The 18,856-nt window shown below is 36.7% G+C and overlaps 1 protein-coding gene across 1 annotated transcript in view; it reads left to right on the forward strand.

The window, feature by feature from the left end:
- galnt18b (UDP-N-acetyl-alpha-D-galactosamine:polypeptide N-acetylgalactosaminyltransferase 18b) overlaps positions 1 to 18,856 on the forward strand; it is a 148,934-nt gene that overhangs the window by 118,348 nt on the left and 11,730 nt on the right. The window contains exon 10 of the mRNA XM_073835761.1: positions 15,885 to 16,049. Within this exon, the coding sequence (XP_073691862.1) occupies positions 15,885 to 16,049 (165 nt within the window). The remainder of the gene's footprint in view (positions 1 to 15,884; positions 16,050 to 18,856) is intronic.

Raw genomic sequence — 18,856 nt, forward strand, 5'->3', positions numbered from 1 at the left:
ATGATAATAAATGTATAAACCTGGTTATTGAGTATTTAAAACACATTTGGTTTATAGGCAGAAACAAGTTATTGCAAATTATTTTGCATGCTGTGGTTTAATAATTTTACATATATGATGTACAGATCAGTTGACGATCATGATATGCTTTATGTATCACAAAAATCATTGTTTTTACACCATGTGTAAATAAGTGATATAAGTAAATAATATTCATATGTAGTATTTGGGTTTATTGTTCACAATATAATTATTTTGTTTATTCTACTCCTGTGTTATGTTTCCAACATTAATGCGTGACAAACTGTAGCTTCCGATTTCCCAGGTGCACATGAAGGCAGCATATGATTTGAAAATGACAAAGGCTTTAATTATCACCGTAAGAGCATAAATAATAGCATACATGTTATCTAAATGCACAACACAGTCCATCAAAATGATGGATCATAATTATTTGTAGTGCAACCTACAAACATACAATAGATATTTAAATGTGTTTACGTCATACTGACAACTTGAACACACATGTTCGCCATGAAGAGATAATTTACGCTTTTTTTTAATTAATGCTTTTTGCTATTGCAATTTTTTAACCAGTTAAATGTGAGTATTGACCAATGCAGTATGTGACTGTATGATTACAGCATTGTCAATGATTTCATTGTCAATGATAAATCCAGATTAACAATATAAGTGTACACTTTATACTTTATACTATATTTTTTCATTGTTTTATTAAATTGTGAAAAGCAGAGACTTCTACATTTGTATAAGTTCAAAATATAACAAAACTAGAGGAGGAAGCTATAACATTTTCACCAAGGCCAGGCAAAAATGACAGCTTGCTTGAGAAGGAAACATAAAATTAATTTTGGTTTTTGAAAAGACAATATAGTGACACATTTGGGGGAAAATATAAAATAATATTTTATTAGTCTATAAAGAAATCTAATTATAAGTCTGAATTGCTGACAGAATATATATAGGATGAATAATAGCATACTGCACTTTGTTGACGCATGGAATATGCTATTATTTGTGTGCTAGGTTGAAGATTTGTAGGCAATAATAGTCGTATTTTTTTTTTTCCTCTCTCTGGTTTTGTTCTGCTGCTGTCACATCCGGATTGGCTTTGTCTTACCTATCTGAAGCTCCCTGTGGAGTTTATAATCAGGACTCATCTCATGGCAGCGCTTTTCAGAGAGATTTCACAAAAATACGTCCACATCAGCATTACATTTTACGTAGACAAAATACAATTGCTAAAGATACTTTTTATGCTAATGACAGAGATACGATGACCCTTCGACAAAAACAACAACTTATTTCCATTTCTAACATCTCAATGTTCTTAAGGAAGCAGCATCTGGTTCTCTCCAAAGGTGTTACTTTCCTACCATTTGAAGTATGTGCAAAATGCAGTATAGGCAGGCTTGTTTTTTTTTCCTTCTGAGCAGCAGGGATGGGAGTTTTTTGACAATGGAGCTCATACAAAAACAGGAAGTTCTTGGCGAACGTCTCAAACCTGTGCACACATGAACACACTACTGAACATGTAAAATATGGCGAGACAGAGCTGTTCCCAAGGAGATTAGTTCAGACCCTTCGCTCTCTCCGTTCTGAGAATAGCACACTGTTCAGGAAAGATTTGTGAAACAGCAGTGCAAGGTGACAGCTACTGCAACCTGCTGTCATTTTTGAAGCAGACGCTTGCTTGACAATTAGCTGCAATAATAATTGAGATTATGAATATGGCTTCTGTGATTAGTTGGGTGTGTAATATGCAAACCATTGCATTCAGTTCTACTCCAGTGACTCAAAATGTTATATCTGTTATATGTTATATAGTTTTTTTGGCAGAAATTGTCTGATTACGATTTCCTGATAATTTACTCACCCCCATGTGATCCAAGATGTTAATGTCTTTCTGTCTTCAGTCACAAAGAAATTAGGTTTTTGAAGAAAACATTCCAGGATTTTTCTCCATATAGTGAACTTAAATGGTGGCCAATGAGTTGAAGGTCCAAATTGCAGTTTCAGTGCAGCTACAAAGGGCTCTACACGAGCCAGAGGAAAATGGTCTTATCTAGTGAAATGATTGGTTATTTTCTTAAATTAAAAAAAAAAATGATATAGACACTGGGTCAGTACTTTAGCCTATGTCACATGTGACCTCTCCCAAATTGATTACATAATTTGTGAGGTGTGGCTGGTGCAAGAAGAGCATTTGTGGTCAAAAAGTAAATACATTTTTATTGTTTTAAGAAAATGACAGATTGTTTCACTAGATAAGACCCTTATTCATCAGCTGGGATCGTGTTAAGCCTAGCTGCATTGAAACTGCAATTTGAACTTTAACCCATTGGCCACCATTGAAATCCACTATATGGAGTAAAATCCTGGAATGCTTTCCTCAAAAACCTTAATTTCTGTAACAGATAGTCCACTGAAAGGCAAATTGAAGATGAGAACCCAAGTGCAGTTTATTGATATCCAAAGAGAAAATCCAAACAAACAATAATCCAAACAATGACTTGACAACTTGACTTGACTTGAACAGACTTGACTTGAAACCATCAACAGGACCAACAGCAGGTTACAACATTAATACACGACAAGAGACAATGGTAACATGAGGGCTATGTACATCAAACAATGAGAGTCACATGACACAAACCAACCAATGGGAAACAAGACACTTGACTAGAACAACCAGTGAGAGCATGATACATTGACACACAGAGGAACCAATTGAAGGAATACATGAGGGAAAGGGAAGCAAGACACTAACAGCATAAATCAAACTAAAAAAATAAAAGTCATGAACATGAAACAAAACCCCCAAACAAAACCCAAATCACTCTTTACAATTTCTTTGTGACTGAAAACAGAACAACTTGAATATCCTTGATCACTTTGGGATGTATAAATCATCAGGAAATTTTTATTCTGGAAGTGAAGTTTTTTTTTGGCATTGATGATTCCATGAAGAACCTTTAAAGGTGCAATAGAATGCATTTATACAATATTTTAAATTGTTCTCTGATATCTACATACATAGAAAAAGGGCAAAAATTCTACAGAAATGGTTTTACAGGTTCATTTACAACCCTAGGATTTGTCCCTAGAATGAAATGGTCTATTATTCCCTTATTTGGAAGGTTCATGAATAATAATGTGAGCTCTGCTCTGATTGGCTGTTTCATAAAGCTGCTCCTTTCAGTAGCTGGCACATGGAGGAAAATTAATGCAGCGTTCCTGGCAACCTTCTACCCGGTGAAAGTGCGCTGGAGCAGCAGTCAAACCCATGACTTCCCACCTGTGAACTCGTACTAGATCGATGTACTCCCACTTCTGAGCTCTGATGTCACATAGCCCGCAAAACAACAATGACAGCCCGATACGGATGCGGTGTTTATGCAAGTGGTACATGGTGGAAAAATAGACTTTAGGAAAATATAACATTGCATTCAAATTAATAATAATATAATAATAATAAATGCGCTCAGGCAGTTTGGCGTGACTTGCCTGGAACTCTACAAAGTCATGAATGTGGTTTGAAGTCATGATTTATGGGCTCAAAAACCTGACTGGAACGCAGCATAATATGCGGTTTATTGAAACTGCTGTTTTGAATGCACAGTCATTGTACTTTAACTTGTGCTCTGTGTAACATTATACTACAGCGGCAGTACTTACCACATTTGACAAGTTTAGATGCTTGTTAGTGTTGCTCAGGATCTGTAAATCATTCGCCACCGTCCATGCAGTCATCTCTCCGTTTATGTGGTAAGTGAAATCTTATGTACCGCAATGTAACAGGCTACTGCTAGCGGTAAGCTAAACATGTCCCTTTAGTGGCTCGCCTTATTTTGTTAGATCGCCTTATTTGTTTTCCTTGCCTTTCTAAGTAAGTTACAGACACCAACTATCCCTGCACTTGACATCTTATGCACAACCAGGAACATAACATTAATTCCTGTGATCTGACATTTTTGCTATTGTCCTCGCTTTGCCCTATTTTTCAGAGGTCTTTTGCAAACACCAGATTTATATAAGAAGGAGGAAACGATGGTGTTTAAGACTCATAGAATGTCATGTCCATGTACAGAACTGTTATTATTCTACTATGCCAAGGTAAATACAATTGTCCATTCTATGGCACCTTTAACATCTATGGAACCTTTCCATTGCACAAAATGTTCTTTACAATGGAAAAATGTTCTTTAAATAATTAAAATAGTGTTTTAATTACTTTTAAGAAGAAAACGTAAAATTATTTTAAGAAGCGAGTCTGAACACTATGATAGATGGTAGTTTTAGTTTCAAATTCATAGTAAAAATAGAGCTCAAAAAGATGGTACGTTGGCATAGACACAAAATGTTTATTCTGCAGTGACAGTCAAGACCAAAGCCCTAAGGCCTCGGTCCAGACCAAGACAATGAGTAATGAGACCAAGATCCAGGCCAAGGCCAGGTTTATGTGTTTATAAGAGGGCTCAAGACCAAGACCACAAAACCAAGACTGCTTAAAATATTCTGACAGCTGTACTTGATTACAGCAGGAATGAACATCAAAATACTACACAATATAATATATTAAATGTAAATTATGTTAAATAAAATTCACAATTGCAAGTAGGCCTACAAAATCAAAGGAAAGACTCATAAATTATGATTTTCATATAATAATGCAGCACTTACACTGACATGGTGGATTGAGAATGTGAGTCATCATTAGGACATGAGGTGGTCAGCGTGGTTTCCCTTTGAGGTGCTGTTCTATTAACAGTTCCAACCAGCATGATAATTGCAATGGAATTGCAATGACTTGCTCTCATTGTTTTTCTCTGAATGCTGTAGATCAGGAGAGTGCTTTTACATAAATGACTGTGCTCTTCATTAATGTTCATGATATGCTGTAATTTGCTGTTTAATATGCTGATTATTGGATATTTGATTTTCGAAAGTCTCGGTAAACAAAAACAGTGACATAAAACAGTACATAAACAGATAATTGGCAACTGGTTAACATTTTTTAGTTAAACAGCCATAAATGTGACCTTGGACCACAAAACCAGTCATAAGGGTCATTTTTTTTTAGATTTATACATCATCTGAAAGCTGAATAAATAAGCTTTGCATTGATGTATAGTTTGTTAGGATAGGACGGGATAGGATTTGGCCGAGATACTAATTGAAAATCTAGAATCTGAGGGTTTGAGGTTCTGAGGTTTTGTGGTATGTGACCCTGGACCACAAAACCAGTCATAAGGTTAAATTTGACAAAACTGAGATGTATACATCTCATATGAAAGCTCAATAAATAAGCTTTCTATTGATGTATGGTTTGTTGGGATAGGACAATATTTGACCGAGATACAACTATTTAAAAATCTGGAATCTGAGGGTGCAAAAAAATCAAAATGCTGAGAAAATCACCTTTAAAGTTCTCCAAATTAAGTTCTTAGCAATGCATATTACTAATCAAAAATTACATTTTGATATATTTATAGTAGGAATTTTACAAAAAATCTTCATGGAACATGATCTTTACTTAATTTCCTAATGATTTTGGCATAAACGAAAAATCAATAATTTTGACCCAAACAATGTATTTTTGGCTATTGCTACAAATATACCCCAGCGACTTAAGACAAGGTTTTGTGGTCCAGGGTCACATATAGAGAACATAAATAAAGATCATATAGAGGGTTTTGCAAACAGTAATTATGTATTTTATGTGGGCAGAGCCTATCTGGTGGCAGAAAATGACAGTTTTCCCATGATGCCTTGCACTATACTATGTTATGACCTCAAAACACTTTTACCATTGTGCATGATTTGTAAACTAATATTTTGATGCGGCATCACATAACCAGTATATGTATGGCTCTTCTGTTTTAGTAAACTTGCTCGGTAGCGCACCTGGTACAGTGATGCCTGATGAAAAAAGTAAAAAAGTACATAAAACACGTTCATGTTTTAGAAAATGTAGTTAATATTAGCATCATTATTGATTTATCTCATCCACTCGCAAATAATCAGAATGCATTTTTTTATTACCCGACCCACCCGACCCGCGGATATAACCACCATCCGCGCATCACTACGCATTTTTAGGCATTAAATAAATTATATTTAATATTTAATCCTTGTCTCCTATATAAGTGCATTCTTTTATGAGGGTATAACGGTATTGAAACTGAAACCGTTGCTATTTTTAGATCCCGTGGTATACCATATTACCGTAATACCGCCCAAGCCTAGTGGTTACTACAACAAATGTGTTTTTTATCTCACATTTCCTTTTGTTAATACTTTCGATTAGGGTTTAGTGTAGGGCACCATTCACCATATCAATTGGCTGTGATGCATACAAATAAATCATTGCCACAGTCACATTTAACAGTTTCTGAGGAAATTTATCTCACTATTAAGCACCAATCGCTGGGCATTACACTTTGAAAAGTGGCATGAAATGTGACCTAATGGGATACTTGCAGGATTTAATGTGACAGGAAATGACCATTGTGTCACAGAAGGCGTGCCAAACCTGTCAACGATTCAAAAGGAAGGACTGCTAATTGTGTTGTTGATGTAATTTCCTGTGATGGAAGGAGTGTCACTGTGTGAGCCAGAAACACCAGTGGCATCTGTCTGAGAAATCACCGGCAGTCACTCCAGATGGCCTGCAGGAGCTCAAACCTTCAATGACATGTAGGATGAAGAGACTTGGAAGCGCTTAATGTGTGTAGTGCATGTTTCTGTGTGACTGAACGTGTGTAGAGAGAAGGTGAGCATAAGGGGAGCAGCCGAGGGGCTAAGGAACATCTGCCAGACATGTCAGGCTAGTCTCTCCAGAGCCACCCTGGTCGAGGCAATCGCTGCTTAAGTCACAAACTTAACATTGCTTGTTGTCTCATGCATAAAAAAAGAGTTCACCCATGAATGAATTGTTCAAATGTGCCATTATAATGGAAGCTCTGAAGCGAAAACGCAGTAGAAAAGTCTAGAGCGCACCATTTGTTGCTCCTTAAGTTTGTAGAGAGCTGTGAGCAGCGGATTGTGAGGCAAGTACGTTTTTCTCCTGAAGGATTTTCTCTTGTTTAAAGTTCAGAGAGTCCTCTGGCAAGCTTCAGTTTCAAAAGATAATATTACCAAAGTGTTGTAACGTAAAACTCTTTCTCTTGATGATATTTGGGTTGAGATCAACACTTCAGGCTTTTAGACCAGTCCCAGGTTGGTACTAAGCATTATTCTAGACACATAAAAGTAAAAATAATTGGATATAAAGAAAATAGGTTAATGGTGCTGATACGCTGATTTAAAATAAACCTGGTCATAAAGGGAAAAAGGCCTGTAAAGCCTGTAAAAATGAACCTTTTCACTTTGTTTAAATAGCACATGTTTCTGGACTAGACCTCTTTAAATTTTCTCTTATTTTTTTTTTACTTAAATCAGCTTTACTTTTCAGCTAATGCCAAATTTCAGATGATCCTCAAATAGGCCAATTTAGAGTAGACATCACAGTAACATCACTTGCAGCTGCATACGCATTGTGGTGGCAGAAAAACTCTGGTAACAAGTGGAGGGAAATGGGTAAAATCTATGTTCCAAAAAAAATGTATTTGGATGTCAGAATTGGAATGCAAATCATTTTTATAGAATACCGTTTTCAAAGACGGCATTTGAAGCTAAACAAAGACGTTTAAACGGACAGACTATGAATAAAACCTGCAATGATCACTCTACTTTTAAAGCATAAATTTAATTTAAACTAGGTCTACATAATATTCACATATGTAGTTCATAGGAGGCATAGTGTATTAGTTGTACAGTTACAGCATGAAATAGCATACAATTTAAACCTATAGCATTTTACATAACTCGACTTAACCCAACAATAACAAGTTTGTCAATTCTAAAGAAAAAAAAAACAGAAGTGTGAGCTATAAATTTATGATTCTGACCCGATGGGGAAAGAGAGAATGACAAGTTGATTTTTCTTATCAGAGTTTTGAAATATAATCTCAGAATTGTGAGAATGAAGTCAAAATTTTTGAAATATAAACTCAAAATTACATTTTTTGCGCATTGCTTTATTTGATGGTTTCCATAGGATGCTACATTCTTAAAAATAAAGGTGCTTCACAATGCCATCGAAGAACCTTTTTTTGTCTAAATGGTTCCATAAAGAACTTTTAACATCTGTTTCACAAAAGGTTCTTTGTGGCGAAAAGAAGGTTTTTCAGATTATAAACAGGTAAGAAAGAGATGGTTCTTTAAAGAAATTTTGACTGAATGGTTCTTTGTGGAAACAAAAAAAGGTCCTTCTATGGAATAGCTGTGAAGAACTCTTTTAAAGCACCTTTATTAAGAGTGTACCTGAAAATAAGTCTTTATTAAGTGATAATTTGCCCCTTATCATAATTTGTGTTAAAGTTGTTGCCTTTTTACTGCCTCTAGTGTTCACACTGCAAAAAATGATTTTCTTTTATTTTTTATTTTTTGTTGTTTTCAGAAAAACAAGTCAATTTTTTGCTTGAAACAAGCTAAATAATCTGCCAGTGGGGTAAGCAAAATAATCTTGTTTTCTGTTTAAAATAACACTATTTTCTTACCCCATTTTTTTACTTGTTCTAAGCAAAAACTTGCCTAATTTTGACTTGCTTTTCTGAAAACAAGACTAGATATTTTAGCTGGAAACAAGACAAAAAATCTAAGTAAGAAAAGCATTTTTTGCAGTCCATTTTGACTGGAAAATGCAATTAAATGTTTGTATACACTGCAAGAAATGCTTTTCTTTTTGCTTGTCTTACTTAGATTTTTTGTCTTGTTTTTAGCCAAAATGGGGTAAGCAAAAAAATCTTATTTTAAACAGAAAACGAGATTATGTTTCTTACCCAATTGGTAGATGATTTTGCTTCTTTCAAGCAATAGCACACTTAAATTTGACTTGTTTTTTTCTGAAAACAAGAAAATAATTTTTACTCGTCTAGAAAATCCTTCTTCATTTAAGATTTTTTTAAGATATTTTGGCTGGAAACAAGACAAAAACTCTAAGTAAGAAAAGCATTTTTTTTTTTGCAGTGTAGGTATGTTTTTGCAGTTTTGCAAACATGTAGGCAGTCTCATATTCTCTCTTCCAGTGAACCTAGGTGTATGTTTAATTCAAAGGGTCAGACAGATGGTGGAAGATGCTCATAAAAAATCATATTAGGACCTTTTGGCTGCATTAAATTGGACTAACACTATAAGTGGACCACATGGAAAAAATACACTGATGAATATGTATGATATGACCCCTTCAATACAATGCTAATAATGGTGTGTTTTCTCTGCAAAAGTATGGGCACTTTTGGTCGAGGCTAAATGTGACCATCTGTTCTAAAGTGTTAATGGTTCGTTATGAGTGTGTGTAATGCATAATGTTAGCCCCTCAATTGTATATAAATAATACATTGCTTAGTCAACAAAGAGAATTATACAAATATAGTATTATACATATTGCAAATAAAAAAGGCACACTGTTACTTGAAGAGTGGAATAGGTTTATTAGCATATCCCCAAACCTTGTTCAATAATTAATGAACTTATTTAGAGCAGCCAGATGTGAAACATATAAAAAATTAACATATCAAATAAATGCTTTGTAAATAGAGTGTGAAGAGAGAAAATCTGAATTATTAAAATGTGGCGTACAGTTTTAAAGAAAAAAGCTGAAAAAAATAGTAAAAGTGTCCTATAGCAGAGCACGTAAATAATGATTTAGACATGTGACTCATATTTTATGGGGGGAAAAATAGGTATTTATTTACTGTATTTATTTATTCATTCCCCTTACTTATTTGAGTCGAATGGCTGATACAGTTGAAGTCCAAAGTTGGTAACACTTTATGATAAAGTTCAGTTGTAAGTCATTTATAAGTGGTTAGTTAATGATAAAATAATGATTTGCAAAGTATTCATAAATGTTTAATAAGTGATATGCTAAAAATGTGTGTATGTTTTGTTAATCCATTTACAAGTAATTTACAAATAATTAGTTAATGATGAACTAATCATTTACAAAACATGACTGTGTGTTTATAAATGATATGTTAGTATTTGTATCTATGTTTTGTAGATTAAGTTATAAATCATTTACAAGTGATTAGATAATGATGAACTAATAATTTACAAAACATGATTATACGTTCACAAATGATTATTAAGTAATAGGCTAACAATTTACAAATCTGTCATAAGTTATCTTAAAAAAATAGCATATAATGAAATAATCAAACAGATCCTTAGTGAGTAGTTATGTTACTAGTTAATTTATTATTTGTCACTTAAAAATAATTAAAATATCAATCATTTAAATGTTTAACGTTCACTGAAGATCGCATCATGAACAAATCATTTACAACACTTTCTGCATCCCCTAATCTAAAGTGTAAACAATTCATCATTTGTAAATGTTTTACTCATTATTCAATGGTCTTTCCCCCAGTGTGTATACCCACCTGATACCGACACAACCTGTAACCGGCAGGTTTGTAAAACATTTACAAATGATGAACTGTTTACACTTTAGATTAGGGGATGCAGAAAGTGTTGTAAATTATTTATTCATGCATTTACACAACCGCTTTTGAATACTTTGTAGTGTGTACTGCAATGTAAGGGCTGACTGGTGAGGGTAAAGATGTCTTCTTTGGCAAACATGAGCTGCGCCCCAAATGACGCACTATACACTCTGCACTTATTCACTATGTACTTATTCAATAATGCATTATGCACCATGTAGTGTATGAATTATATTTTTTATAACGCCCTAAACAAACTTTCACAGGAACCTCAATTTTTTTTCATATCAACTTCAAATTTGGAATAACTTATTTAGATGTAAGACTTCAAATTGATATCAAATTAAGGATAAAACCTGTTATGTAAAATATGTATTTTATATAAAATACATATATACCACAAGAGAAAATAATAGTTGAATTTATAAAAAAATGACCCTGTTCAGAAGTTTAGATACACTTGATTCTTAATACTGTGTTGTTACCTGAATCATCCACAGCTGTGTTTTTTTGTTTAGTAATAGGTGTTCATAAGTCCCTTGTGTCACGATTCTGGTCTGTGTTTCTGTGTCTGTGTCTAAGGACTTTAATTTTGTAGTTTTTGTCTCTCATTGTTGACTGTCTCCCTGCCACTCTGCTCCCTTGTTTATCACCATGGACACTCATTTGACCACACCCACTTCCTCGTTAGTTTCCACGGTTTCTAATTAGACCTTCCCCCTGCTCTGTGTATAAATAGTCTTTGTTTCCTCTTTAGTTTGTCGGTTGTTGAATGTGTAATGGTTGTCTCTTGCCCTTGTCTGAGTTCCTGTACCCTCTGGATTTTATTGTTTCGTCATGGATTCCCAATAAACTGCTGCATCTAGATCCTCATTCGCCTTGCCTCTTCCAGCAACGTTACAGAAGAGACAAGGCGAATGAGGATCTAGATGCAGCAGTTTTGCAGCAAAACTACAAAATTAAAGTCCTTAGACACAGACACAGAAACACAGACCAGAATCGTGACATACTCAAAGGAGCGGCTTCCAGACGCTCCAAACAAAACTCAAGTCCAAGAGGGAGGGACAACTCAGGCAGAACAGGGGGAGGGAAGGAGGGCCAGGTCCATGACTGGGGATCTGAAGCAGAGCGGAAGGCCAGGGTGGAGCAGACTGAGCAGGAGCCCACCAGGGCGGCGCAGACGGAGCAGGAGCCCACCAGGGCGGAGCAGGAGGCGTAGAAGCCCTCCAGGGCGGAGCAGACGGAACAGGAGCCCACCAGGGCGGGGCAGAAGGCACAGGAGCCCACCAGGGCGGTGCAGGAGGCGTAGAAGCCCTCCAGGGCGGAGCAGGAGGCGTAGAAGCCCTCCAGGGCGGAGCAGACGGAGCAGGAGCCCACCAGGGCGGTGCAGACGGAGCAGGAGCCCACCAGGGCGGCGCAGACGGAGCAGGAGCCCACCAGGGCGGCGCAGACGGAGCAGGAGCCCACCAGGGCGGCGCAGACGGAGCAGGAGCCCACCAGGGCGGCGAAGACGGAGCAGGAGCCCACCAGGGTGGAGCAGGAGGCGTAGAAGCCCTCCAGGGCGGAGCAGACGGAACAGGAGCCCACCAGGGCGGCGAAGACGGAGCAGGAGCCCACCTGGGCGGCGAAGACGGAGCAGGAGGCGTAGAAGCCCTCCAGGGCGGAGCAGACGGAACAGGAGCCCACCAGGGCAGAGCAGGAGGCGCAGGAGCCCCCCAGGGCAGAGCAGGAGGCGCAGAAGCCCTCCAGGGCGGGACAGGCAACCGCGTCATGGACTGGGACCTGGGGAGAGCAGAGACAGAGGAGGCAGACAGAGCAAGGAGAGAAGCAGAGAGTTCCTGGGAGCACGCTGCCTCCATAGCCGTGACAGGGCAGACAGAGGGTACAGGAACTCGGACAAGGGCAAGAGACAACCATTACACATTCAACAACCAACAAACTAAAGAGGAAACAAAGACTATTTATACACAGAGCAGGGGGAAGGTCTAATTAGAAACCTTGGAAACTAACGAGGAAGTGGGTGTGGTCAAATGAGTGTCCATGGTGATAAACAAGGGAGCAGAGTGACAGGGAGACAGTCAACAATGAGAGACAAAAACTACAAAATTAAAGTCCTTAGACACAGACACAGAAACACAGACCAGAATCGTGACACCTTGTTTGTCCTAAACAGCAAAAATGCCAGCTGTTCTTCAGAAAACTTTTTCAGGTCCCACACATTTTCAGCATTTTTGTTTTATTTGAACCCTTTCCAACAATGACTGTATGATTTTGAGATCTGTCTTTTCACAACAACCGAGGGACTCATATGCAACTATTACAGAGAATTCTGTAAACATGTATAAACTTTTTAACGGAATGAGGATGTGTACATTTTTTTTTCATTTAGTACTGCTCTTCAGAAGGTACAGAAGATACTTACATGTTCCTCAGAAGACAAAATAAGTAAAATTTACCCTGATCTTCAAATTCAAAAAGTTTTCACCCCCGGCTCTTAATGCATAATTTTTCCTTCTGAAGCAGCAGTGAGTGTTTGAACCTTCTGTTATAGTTGCATATGAGTCTCCCAGTTGTCCTCAGTGTGAAAAGATGGATCTTAAAAGCATACAGTCATTGTTGGAAAGGGTTCAAATAAACAAAAATGCTGAAAAAAAATAATAATAATTTGTGGAACCTAAAGGATTTTTCTGAAGAACAGCAGGCAGTTTAACTGTTCAGGACAAACAAGGGACTCATGAACAACTATCACTAAAAAAAAAAACAACAACAACAACAACAACAACAACAACAAAAAAAAAACAGCTGTGGATCATTCAGGTAACAGTACACAGGTACACAGTATTAAAGGGTTATGAAACCCTGGACTACTTTTTCTGAGATTTTAGCATAACAAAAACGTTAGCATCTGTTAATATTAATTGTTAGAGAAAACTGGTTAATTTTGAGCTTTTGATTTTCATCTTCCGGGTTTAAAATCTACAGTCATGGCCAAAAGTTTTGAGAATGACACAAATATTCGTTTTCACAAAGTTTGCTGCTCAACTGCTTTTAGATCGTTGTTTCAGTTGTTTCTGTGATGTACTGAAATATAATTACAAGCACTTCATATGTTTCAAAGGCTTTTATCGACAATTACATGACATTTATGCAAAGAGTCAGTATTTGCAGTGTTGGCCCTTCTTTTTCAGGACCTCTTCAATTCGACTGGGCATGCTCTCAATCAACTTCTGGGCCAAATCCTGACTGATAGCAACCCATTCTTTCATAATCACTTCTTGGAGTTTGTCAGAATTACTGGGTTTTTGTTTGTCCACCCGCCTCTTGAGGATTGACCACAAGTTCTCAATGGGATTAAGATCTGGGGAGTTTCCAGGCCATGGACCCAAATTTCAACGTTTTGGTCCCCGAGCCACTTAGTTATCACTTTTGTCTTATGGCACGGTGCTTCATCGTGCTGGAAAATGCATTGTTCTTCACCAAACTGTTGTTGGATTGTTGAAAGAAGTTGCTGTTGGAGGGTGTTTTGGTACCATTCTTTATTCATGGCTGTGTTTTTGGGCAAAATTGTGAGTGAGCCCACTTCCTTGGATGAGAAGCAACCCCACACATGAATGGTCTCAGGATGCTTTACTGTTGGCATGACACAGGACTGATGGTAGCGCTCACCTTTTCTTCTCCGGACAAGCCTTTTTCCAGATGCCCCAAACAATCGGAAAGAGGCTTCATCAGAGAATATGACTTTGCCCCAGTCCTCAGCAGTCCATTCACCATACTTTTTGCAGAAGATCAATCTGTCCCTGATGTTTTTTTTTGGAGAGAAGTGGCTTCTTTGCTGCCTTTCTTGACACCAGGCCATCTTCCAAAAATCTTCGCCTCACTGTGCGTGCAGATGCGCTCACACCTGTCTGCTGCCATTCCTGAGCAAGCTCTGCACTGGTGGCACTCCGATCCCGCAGCTGAATCCTCTTTAGGAGACGATCCTGGTGCTTGCTGGACTTTCTTGGATGCCCTGAAGCCTTCTTAACAATGCAGTGGAAAGTTTTTTTCGGGATTAAGTTAATTTTCATGGCAAAGAAGGACTATGCAATTCATCTGATCACTCTTCATAACATTCTGGAGTATATGCAAATTGCTATTATAAAAACTTAAGCAGCAACTTTTATAATTTCCAATATTTATGTAATTCTCAAAACTTTTGGCCACGACTGTACATTGTGCTGACGTCAGAGTTTGTGACATGGCTACGGACTATAGTACATGGATGACGCGTCGGTGTATCATAAATATTCATGAGGCTGCGTGTTTTTATCCTATGAGAGGATGCTTCGCTTAATTATTCACGACAGCCTGTGCTGGTTTGCTGTGACAGGTGTTTCAGACTATGAGATTGTGTACATTAACTGAGAGAAACATTCATGGATCGAAAGGGAGTGTTTGTTTGTTTTGCTTTCTAAGAGTTCGGCACACGCGATTCATTCATATAGTGAGTGTAAGCGTTTTTTCCTTGATGCAACCCATCAAAAGACTTATATAAACGCCGCAAAATAAGAATTAAAAGTTATTAGAAGTGCAACAGCACGTTCGTTTTCATGCATAGTGCAAATGGCTGTGCATTTATTTGTGGTTTTAACTCAATGAGAACGAAATGAGACTGTCTTAACCTGAAGCTGTCTGTCTCCCCTCTTCCCTCCGCAGTGAGCCCACTTTTGCAGCATTTTTCAAAACTGTGGTGAGAGCTAACCAGTGCTGAAACAGGGGGGGTTTCATAAGTGTATGTAAACTTTTAAACAGGGTCATTTTTATAAATTGAACTATTATTTCTCTTGTGGACTATATGTAAATGTCTTTTATGTGAAATATCTTATTCAGCTCAGTACTCAATAAAAAAATAACATGCATTTTGTATGATCCCTCTTATTTTGGTAATATAATTAACATTTAGCAGATTCTGCAAGGTGTATGTAAACTTTTGACTTCAACTGTATGTGCGAAATTATTGTGTGTTTTCCTTTGCTTTCAGAGTGCTCCAGAATGCTTCATAATATGTTTGAAGACACTAGAATGTGCTCTCCATCTTGAGTTGATTTGAAATCGCACCTTTGGCTTGTGCATTTTCATGGTCGGCTGCACTGAGATGTCTCATGACAAGAGAAATAGACATTTATCGTATTGAACGGTTCAACTGCCTGTCCTTGTAATCTTTCACAGTAGCTTATATACGTAAAGTGACTATTTGCTGGCAGACTTGCTCTTTTTCACAAGCTTACTCTGTGGTGTGGTTTTATTCATGAGTTTACTCTGTCATTGCAGAATGTATACTACACCAGCACTCAGCAGTTATTCGTGGGCATCTTGAGCCCCACCATTGACGATGATGACAACAAGTGCCTGGTGGATGTGAACGGCCGGCCACGGCTCATTGAGTGCAGCTATGCTGTGGCTAAACGCATGAAGCTCCACTGGCATTTTACTCAGGTAATACACACCTGCTGCACTCACATATACAACAGGTTTCTTCCTCCCAGGGAGTTGAATACTGACACTTTCATACTGTATGCAATTTTTACATTTTCATGAAATGAATAATTCATCCAAAAAAAAAAAAAAAATTGCTGACAGTTTGCTTACCCTCAGATCATCCAAGATATAGATGAGTTTGTTTATTTATAATATCAGATTTAGAGAAATTTTGCGTTACCTTACTTGCTAACTAGTGAATTCTCTGCAGTGAATGGGTGCCGTCAGAATGAGAGCTGATAAAAACATCATAATAATCCACAAGTATGACTTCAGTCCATCAATGAATGTCTTGTAAAGCGAAAAGTTGTGTGTTTGTAAGAAACAAATCCATCTTTAGGATGTTTTTAACTTCAACCCGTTTGTTCCAGCTATAGATAGTCCTCTATCTATAATGTCGCCTTTCACAGTGAAAAGGTCATCTCGTCTAAATAAGGAAATTATATATCCACAGATCAAGTACTGTTTACAAGCAGCAAAAACAGTCTAAAACAGTTTTAAACAACTATGTCAGTGGATTTTAATCTGAGAGGATAACGGCGATTGGACCTTTAAACTGGAGAAGGCTTTATTATGGATTGTGGACTCGTATTTTGGTCAGAAGTGATGGTTTAAACTTTAAGATTCACTACCATGATGAAAGCTGATGTTGAAAAAGTTCATGTTTTAGTCATCAAAAGCTAAAAAAGAAGACACTTACAAAACATAACACTTCAGTAGAGCAGAACTCCTTGAGAAGACAACAGATTAAAATATTAATCAGTGCAAACTAATTAATATTGCTGAATCCAAATTAAATGTTCATTTTGGTGCCCTTTGCATTAGTGTAATAAAGGCAAAGGTTTCTCATTAAAAACAAATCTGCGTGATTCTGAAGACGTTAAGGGGCACCTCAGCATTTTGACATTCAGGGCTCTTCGCCCTAGTATTGTATTTGGTACCTCGGGAGTGAGACCAGTTTGTAATACAAGAGAGAAGTCTGTAAATAAGACAAATGTAAAATGATTTATTTGAAAAATCTTTGCAAAGGAGTCTTTGGTCATTAGTTTTCTTCTGGACCTCTAATTAGAGCCAGAAAGGTCAGACAGAGTCATACATTCCTCAGCTCCTTTCAAATGTAAAGCTCAAATGCATCACCAACTCTATTATTCCCCTAAATCCTGTGAGTTCGCATGTTTGTATAATGAAAACAATCCATGAGGGTAATATCAAACAGGTTTGGTTTGCTCTTTGGTTGCTAATTTATAAATACATTTAAATATAGCCTTAAAGTTGTGTTTTCAAACTTAATAAGTGGCACACCAAGCTAAGGGGCTTTTTTGAGATCCAGAGACAAAAGGACTTTCATATTTTATAATTTGACAGATGCTATTTTAATAACTAAATGTAATTTCGATAGTAACTAGGTTAATTTATTGTGTCAAATTTTTATTAATTATGTAAACTGAAAAATGCTGCCTTTGCACTTAGTGCATGGAGGTAAGAAGCAGAGTTATTATTGCTGCAACTATAATACTCTTCCATAATACTAAAATGACACTGCAAGGTAGCAAGATACATCCAAATCTAGTTCTCCCAGAAAATTACTACCAGAAAATAGCATTGTAGACAATAAATATTTGCTCCGTTATCTCTAAAGCACATTTGAATTTGTTCAAAATCATTAGACAGGATGTTATGGTACCTTGGAAGCCTATCTGAAAGCTGTTTACTTAAGAGGTACTTTCATAGACAGATGCTGTCTGTTTAGTCATTGACAGACAAGGCAGTGAGGCAGCAAAGGCAGCTGCCTGAGGTTTCAGACGCAGCCATCATTTTCTAGCAGAAGGAAAAGGGTTTCCTTTAGACATCGCTGTTTTCATAATATAGCACAGTCGCTTGTTGCTTTAACATTGTATTGGTAAATATTAAATCATATTATATTGTATTGTACTGTATAGTCACAACTAAAGGGGCCCCCTTTAGACATCACTATATTCATAATATAGCACAGTCTCTTGTTGCTTAAACATTACATTTGTAAATATTATATCATTATATTGAATATAGTCACGGCTGAAGGGTACACAGCTATATTACATAATATAACACAATATAGCACATGCATGTTTTTTTCATTACATTGTGAAACCAATTTTCATAAAAGTTTTGTTTTGCTTTTATTTTAAAAGTTTCTTAAGCATGCTGAATGCGAAAATCACATCACATTTTCTATAATTCTACAATCTGTAATTACACAAGCATAAAAATAATGAAAAATTAATTGGTGCATGAATAATGAGTTAACAAACATAAGCTAAACATAAGCAGCTACCAAAAATGAGTCGTCCAATACTTTAGAAGTATACGTTGGATGATTTTTGTCTTTTATGACTAGTCCCACAATGTTCTGGAATGTTCCAAAAGCACTAGAATATTACAGAAACTTCTAGAATGTTCCCATCCTTGCATATCTTTAAAAAAACCATGCAAATGTATACAAAAACATATCTGTACCAATTCATATTTTTATAATTACTGATTATTTCTAATCTTTTCCTGACCTAAATATTTACCAAAAGATGCTATGTGAAAATAAATAGTACAATAATAAGTATCACAGAATGGCTGAAGAGCCATAAAAAACTTAAGTGAAACCAATTTTTGTCACATTGTTATAATCTTTATTTTCTTCCATTTAGAGGAAATTTTGTCATTTCTACTCTTGAAATATGTTTTCTTCTATTTTCTTTATCAATAACTGAATTAAATTTAAAATAAACCAC

Source organism: Garra rufa, chromosome 3 (assembly GCF_049309525.1).
Source record: "Garra rufa chromosome 3, GarRuf1.0, whole genome shotgun sequence".
Taxonomy (NCBI): domain Eukaryota; kingdom Metazoa; phylum Chordata; class Actinopteri; order Cypriniformes; family Cyprinidae; genus Garra; species Garra rufa.